This window comes from Myotis brandtii, unplaced genomic scaffold (genome assembly GCF_000412655.1).
Source record: "Myotis brandtii unplaced genomic scaffold, ASM41265v1 scaffold458, whole genome shotgun sequence".
Classification (NCBI taxonomy): Eukaryota; Metazoa; Chordata; class Mammalia; order Chiroptera; family Vespertilionidae; genus Myotis; species Myotis brandtii.
The window spans coordinates 252,383-259,731 of NW_005367516.1; the positions used below are offsets into that span (position 1 = coordinate 252,383).

A 7,349-nucleotide genomic window follows, 5' to 3' on the forward strand; every position below is an offset into this window, starting at 1 on the left:
TATATATTAGAGGCCCTATGCATGAAATTCATGCAAGAGTAGGCCTTCCTTCCCCTGGCTGCTGGCAATAGTTTCACTCTGGCACCCAGGACCTGGGCTTCCCTGGCAGTCCCGGCTTTGTCTGGAAGCTCGTCTGGTTAAATTAGCATATTATGTTTTTGTTATTTTATATATATGTATATATAATATATATATTTATATATATGTATTTGCCCGGAGACGCACGCTTTTTGTAGCTCACATATCTCAGCCCTGACGGTGTCTGTGATGCTGCTGGTATCCAGGATGTCACTGTGTCGTCCTAGGGTTGAGAGGGTGGGGGTGGGGCTCATCTCAGGGAACCAGCGGTGCTCCTTTCCATGGGACTTGGTGACCGGCACGGCCCAGGCCCGCGGTCCTTGCCATTTCTGGTCCCACATGTGTGCCCTGGGTCTGATGCCTTGGAATCTGAGTTTCTAGTACCCCTTAAGCCAGTGCTTCTCAACCTTGGCTGCACATTAGAATCAGTTTCACTCTGGCACCCAGGACCTGGGCTTCCCTGGCAGTCCCGGCTTTGTCTGGAAGCTCGTCTGGTTAAATTAGCATATTATGTTTTTGTTATTTTATATATATGTATATATAATATATATATTTATATATATGTATTTGCCCGGAGACGCACGCTTTTTGTAGCTCACATATCTCAGCCCTGACGGTGTCTGTGATGCTGCTGGTCTCCGTGTCACTGTGTCGTCCTAGGGGTGAGAGGGTGGGGGTGGGGCTCATCTCAGCGAACCAGCGGTGCTCCTTTCCATGGGACGTGGTCCTTGCCATGCCTGGTCCCACATGTGTGCCCTGGCCTGGGTCTGATGCCTTGGAGTCTGAGTTTCTAGAAGCCCTTAAGCACTTGTCTTTGAAGGAAGATGGGATGAGCTGTGTCTGTGGCAGCTTTTGCTCGTTTAGGTGATTGGGGCCCAGAGGGACCCAGGCCCAGGCCATAGGAACCCTGGCGTCCGAAATAAGGAGGGGATGTCTGAAGAGAAAGAAGAGGTGGTGGGAATTGACATTTTTTTCTGGGTCATTTCAATGACCATTTGACAACACCTGAAGCAGATAATAAACCAAAGCAAACCCTTTCTTCCCCCTCGTTTGTTTTCCGTGACGGCAGGACCTGAATTTCCCGAGGGTTTCCAATCTCTCCGAGGTGTACGAAGTCCTGAACAGGTGCGGAGCCGTCGTCCGGAGCTGCTTCTGGGCGGTTTGGCTCCCAGGACACGTCGGCAATGCCGAGACACTTACCACTGGGGGTGCCACTGACGCCTGGGAGCGAGGCCAGGACGCACAGGAGGCCCCAGCCCAGCACCCTCCCGCCCGATGTTCCTGGTGCTGAGGTCGAGGAACTCTGTTCTAGAGGGAGGGCCCGGGGCCCATCGTCAGTACAGCTGTTGGACGATGTGGTGCTTCCTGTGGGCCAGGGCTTCATTTCTCCTTTGAGCTGTGTCCGGTTGCCGGGGTGATGAGCTGTGTGAGAACAGGGTGGTTTGGTGTTTCTTAGGAACCTGGCATTTCTCTCGGGCCTAAAGCAGTGCCAGGCATAGTAGGTGCACATTCAACATTGCATGAGTGGGAGATGCCAGCGCCTCCCCTGTGGGTGCCTGGTCAGGCCTCAGCTGCTGGCCGTGCGGGATGCGGGTGCGATCATCTCTGTTTGTCCTGAAGACCCCGGGACAGCCAGCCCCCAGCAGGGCCGGTGTGGAGTTCATGTGGGCGCCCGGGCTCAGGTGAAGGGGCCGCTGAGCCCGCTGTTCTCTACCCGTCCCGTGGCCGCGTTCCCACGGCCTTATTTGCCCGGGCCTGGTCCGTGCCTTTTTCTCGTTCCCTTAGAGGTGTCTCGGGGCTGAGGACAGTTTTATTCATATGAACCTGAGGCGGCGGGAGGAGAAGCAGAGGGACTGTTTTCAGCGAATGGTCTTTATCCTCTTCTCTCCTGACAGTGAGTTGAATCCCACCAAGGACTCTGGGCCAGTGATCATTCACGCCAGCAAGTGCGAGAGATACGGTATGTGCCGCGGTGCGGGCTCCTCACAGCTGGCAAAGCACTGAGGGCTAGAGCTCAGGCGGGGCCCCGGCGGCAGGGGTGTTCTCCACGGTGTCCCGGGCTGTGCCCCCTGAACCCCTCGCTCGAAAGGAGCCATCCTAGCGGCACCCGAGGCCCTGGGTGGGGGCATCTGCTCCCCTTTGCCATGGCGAGTGGCCTGTAGGGGGGCTCTTGGCCCTCCGCTGCCTCCTCCTGTGGGTGCTCATGGGCCGTGGGGGTGGGGGGGGCGCCGTGAGGACTGGAGGTGAGTGTGGGGGGTGAGGCGTGCTCAGGTCTCTGGAGGAAGGAGGTGGAGGCTGTGTGTGCACGGCCAATGCCCTTGTGGAATTGGGGTTTGTGATGCTAGGTGGGGGGAGCCTCCTTTCCAGGTGGTTCTAATCGCTGCTTGACTCTCTCCTGCCTCCGGAACTCGCCTCAGCTGAGACAAAGTACCCCCACGAAGCAGCATACGACGCCTTCCTCTGCGGATCAGGTGGGTCCCTTTAAAGGGAGAAGCCAATGCCCGTGTGGAATTGGGGCGTGTGATGCTAGGTGGGGGGAGCCTCCTCTTCCAGGTGGTTCTAATCGTTGCTTGACTCTCTCCTGCCTCCGGAACTCGCCTCAGCTGAGACAAAGTACCCCCACGAAGCAGCATACGACGCCTTCCTCTGCGGATCAGGTGGGTCCCTTTAAAGGGAGACTGGCCTGACTGGTGTGGCTCATCAGCCTAGGAACCAGGAGGTCAGGGTTCCATTCCCGGTCAGGGCACAGGCTCGGGTTGTGGGCTCGATCCCCAGTAGGGGGCGTGTAGGAGGCGGCCGATCAGTGATTTTCTCTCATTGTTGATGTTTCCGTCTCTCTCCCTCTCCCTTCCTCTCTGAAACCAATACAAATATTTTTTAAAAAAATAAAAGACTAGTCTTGGTTACCCTGGCTGTTGCTCAGTGGTTAGAGCACCTGCTGTGCACGAAAAGGTCTCCGGTTCGGTTCCCAGTCCAGGGCACGTACTTGGGTTGCAGGTTTAATCCCTGGCCCCGGTCGGGTGTATGTGGATGCAACTAACCACTGTGTCTCCCTCACATGAATGTTTCTCTCTCTCTCTCCTCCTCCCTCCCGTCCATTGTCTCTCAACAATCAGAGGAAAAAGCATGCTCTGTTGAGGATTAGCAAAAATAAGTAAAGGAGACGCATGCTTTATTCGTGCTAACCCCTGCGATCCCGTGCATTCCCAGTGGGTTGCACATAACGGGGAAAAGGCATGCGTCCGCATGTGTGACCTGGTGGTCAGCTTGAGCCCTGACGTCTGCCATTTCTGCTTTCCCCCCAGTTCTTCTGAAGGTGGCGCACTTGCTCCTGTGGAGAGTGCACGGGTGAGTGTCCCTGCCTTTCCTCCTGCGTTAGCCTCGCTGTGGGCCAGGACCTCCCAAAGACGGGAGGGCGCATGCAGAATGTCACTGCGGATGCAGTCCCCGACGGGTAGCAGTCCCTTGCCACACCCGCCCCCGTGCTGGTCCCGGCCCTCGGGCCTCCTGTCGGGCGCTGGGAAGACCCGTGTGTCAGGAGCCACGGCCGTGGGGTCAGGCTTAGGTTCTCACCTGCCCCCATGCCTCTCAGCGGCTGGGCTGGCGTGTCTGTCACCACGTTTCTCGTAACCATGCAGATCACAGCCAGGTAGGAGGCGGATGTTCAGGTCAGTGAAGGACACGTCCTTGGGGTCCACACAGTCAGGCCGCGGAAGGGCACAGGGGGAGATGCCTGATCCCCAGGCTGGAGGCCTGCACTTCCTGGGCAGCACCGTCCCTGAGGTCTGCGGTGCCAGCTCGCGGCCACCGGCCCACACCTGAAACTCACTTCCCGTCTCTCCGTCCGTGGTGTTACATTGCTCAGGGGGACTCAGCACAATTGTCACGTGTTCTTTGTGGCCGACTTGGAAATAATTGTGGAGTCATCTGTTCAGCTGGGTTTGGCCTATGTCTGTCCATTTTAGTAACAGATACTGTGCACAGAAAGTGTCTACAGCAGCGGTTCTCAACCTGGGGGTCTCGACCCCTTTGGGGGTCGAACGACCCTTTCACAGGGATTGGTCGCCTAAGACCACCGGAAAACACGTATATAATTACATATTGTTTTTGTGATTAATCACTATGCTTTAATTATGTTCAATTTGTAACAATGAAAATACATCCTGCATATCAGATATTTACATTACGATTCATAACAGTAGCAAAATTACAGTGATGAAATAGCAACGAAAATAATTTTATGGTTGGGGGTCACCACAACATGAGGAACTATATTAAAGGGTTGCGGCATTAGGAAGGTTGAGAACCACTGGTCTACAGCCTATAGCTGTGAGGTTCACAACTTCAACAAGAAACCTGCCACCCCACCTCCTTCCTGTGTGTTGATGGCGCCTGAGTGCCCACAGGGAGGTTCGTGTGCCAGCGGCGGAGGCAGCCCACTGCAGAGGCGTCCCTAGTGCCCGGCGCCTGGGCCTTACAGCCTTATTCCTATTACTCCTCAAGCCCTAAACCCTCCGGGGCTCAGAGAAGGGCCGCAGTGGCCCTCTGCCCGCTCCGCAGCCCTGCCTCTGGGACCTATGCTTGGGGGCGTGGCCAGGTCTGGACGGAGGCGGGGCTGGTGGTGGAATGAGATGGTGGGAAGAGGGACCCCACGCGGAGTAGAGGGTGATGTTGCGTCCAGGGATGATAAAGTCACCGTCTGGCCAGTGGCCTCTCTCTCATTCTCCAAGCCCTTTTGCTAATGTTTTTCAGCAGAGGGATCGTCAGCAAACTGTCACCAGCAGACGGTGACCCCTGGAAGCTCTGGCGTGGGCCCTGGGGGACCTTTCTGGGGTTGGTGGGGGGCCATGGGGGGGGAGCACCGACCTGAGCCCAGGGCTTGTGGGGGGAGAGGGGAGTTCCGCAGCCTCGGCCGAGGCGTGTGCATGGCGCCAGGTGCTGAGTGCCCGGGCGCTCTGTCCATGCAGGGCCGGCCCCACCCCGGAGCCCTCCTTCCCCCTGTACCTGGACGTGCTGGCCCCCTACGTGAACCAGGTGAACCTGATCCGCGCTGGGGTCCCCAAGATCGTGAGTACGGTCCCGTCACTCCTCCCTGGTCAGAGGCTGCCCCGGGAGGCGGCCTGGTCCTGGGGCGTCTGAGGGGGGCTCTGATAACAACCACAGTCAGAGTTGAGGCGGGTGTCGGACCCGCTGTGTCCTCCTCACCCTCCCTCTCCCGCCCCAGAAGGAGCCCTTCCCAGTTTCTCTCAGGATTTCCAGACTGGGTGGGTCGTCAGGAGGGATGGTGGGAGTCTCCATCTGTCCTTCTCCCTGTCTTCCAGAACTTCTCTGGCCCAGATTATCCCAGTATCCGGCCCCCCATCCTCATCCTCAGCGTCCGGAGGTGGCCAGGGGTCACCGAGCAGCAGATCTATCGCGAGTTCCAGAGTCTCTGCAAATTTGACGTCCGGCGACTCACACGGAACCAGTTCCTGCTCTTGACCAACAAGTTCAAGGAGTAGGTGCCCTGGGTCTCGGCCGTGCTGGTCCTGTCTCCTCCGGCCACCCCTCTCCTCCTCCGGCCACCCCTCTCCTCCTCCTGCCACCCCTCTCCTCGCTCGGAGCCGCAGGTGCGCGGCCTGCCTGACCGAGCGCCGTCTCCCGCAGCGCCCGGAGCATCCTGAAGGAGTACCGGGGCCACCCCACGCTGCAGGTGTCGCTGTACCGGTACTGGAGGCACTCCCCGGACGTCCACTGCCTGCTGCAGTAAGTGCCCCTGCCCGCCGCCCGCCTGTCCTGTGCGCCCACTTGGGCTGGGCGAGCACAGCTCCGTACTGGGGTGTCCTAAGGCGTGGCTGACGAGTGTGGTGAACTGAACGGCATTCTGTAACGTTGTTTTTGTTTGTTTGTTTTTCGCTAATCCTCACCCGAGGATGTTTTCCATTGATTTTTAGAGAGAGTGGAAGGAAGAGGGAGAGACAGAGAGAGAGGAACATCGATGTGAGAGAGAGACATCGATTGGTTGCCTCCCACACACACCCGGACTAGGGCCAGGAATGAAGCCTGCAACCGAGGTACGTGCCCTTGACCGGAATGGAACCCAGGACCCTTCGGTCCTCAAGCCGATGCTCTATCCACTGAACCAAACCGGCCAGGGCTCTTCTGTAACGTTTGATGTGTTTATTGGGCGTCCACTGTATGCGGCACCATCGCAGGCCCCTGTTCTCATGGGGCTCACACTGAGCGGGAGGTAATCAGTAAAGGAGGGGACTGCCCCTTCTGTTAGTGACAAGAGCAGTTCAGGGGGCGAGTGGAGGGAGTGCTGTTGAAGGAGAGGATGGAGGCCCTGTGCCCCGGGCAGAGGGGCCACAGCGCAAGGCCTCTGGCGGGATGTGCCTGGGGTGTGCTGGGCAGAGGCCACAGTGCTGGGAATGAACAAGTGAGGAGATGAGACCGCACGGGGCCGCGGGTGAGGGCTGCGGAGAAACTGGCTCGCGGGGGTTTGGAGCAGAGGCATGCTGCGTGGGTCTGTGGAGACACTGGGGGCCCGGGCCCGGGAGGAAGTCTGGACCCCGGTCACCTGGCTGTGGCTTGGACTGCTCGGTGGCCGCGTGGGGGTGGGGCACGGACAGACCAGAGCAGAGGCAAGTTCGAGTCCAGAGCTTGTGGCTGGAGCATCTGGAGAGATGGAGATGCATTAATGTGCTTTGTAAGGACTCTGGCCGGCTGGTTCGAGCCAGATCTGTAGAAAGGCTGTTGAAGCAGGACATTGGGCCTGGGCTCCGTTCTCCTGTGTCAGCCTCGGGTGTAAATCGGCAGGAAAAGTGACTGCTCCGTGTCCCAGAGACGAGTGCGCTGGGGCGTGGACAGCGGTGGGAGGAAAAAGAACATTTTCGCCAACAAAGTCGGGGAGAACAGGGCGAGCCTGTGTCAGAGCTTTCAGACCTGCCGACTGGCCACACACAGATGCCCTCGCCCCTGCCGTGGACCCACTAACCCGCTGACCCGTGTCCTGGCGTGTCCTTGTCTTGCAGAGTCTGTGGCATAGTCACCGCCTGGGCCCTTCTCACGTTTCTCCTGGGGCGACCTGGCCCCTGACGCTGCCCGAGCCCTGCTGCTCCTGTCCGCGCCTCTCCGGGAGGCCAGCCCGTTTGTGTTCGTGTGAATCGTATTCTACTTGCCAATGGACCTGCCTGGTCATTGCGAGGGATTTCGTTATGTTTTGAGCGAGAAATTCTGTAAATGTTATCAATGATACAGACATCCTTGGGCGGCTCTCCCTCCGGGAGCGT

The 7,349-nt window shown here is 58.2% G+C and overlaps 1 protein-coding gene across 1 annotated transcript in view; it reads left to right on the top strand.

Annotated features, from left to right (window-relative positions):
• PNLDC1 (poly(A)-specific ribonuclease (PARN)-like domain containing 1) overlaps positions 1-7,343 on the top strand; it is a 16,234-nt gene extending 8,891 nt beyond the window's left edge. Inside the window, exons 12-19 of the mRNA XM_014546941.1 lie at positions 1,148-1,203; positions 1,974-2,038; positions 2,496-2,549; positions 3,384-3,426; positions 5,046-5,145; positions 5,400-5,575; positions 5,725-5,823; positions 7,092-7,343. Of these exons, the coding sequence (XP_014402427.1) occupies positions 1,148-1,203; positions 1,974-2,038; positions 2,496-2,549; positions 3,384-3,426; positions 5,046-5,145; positions 5,400-5,575; positions 5,725-5,823; positions 7,092-7,155 (657 nt within the window). The 3' untranslated portion in view covers positions 7,156-7,343. The remainder of the gene's footprint in view (positions 1-1,147; positions 1,204-1,973; positions 2,039-2,495; positions 2,550-3,383; positions 3,427-5,045; positions 5,146-5,399; positions 5,576-5,724; positions 5,824-7,091) is intronic.
• Positions 7,344-7,349: the final 6 nt, after the last annotated feature.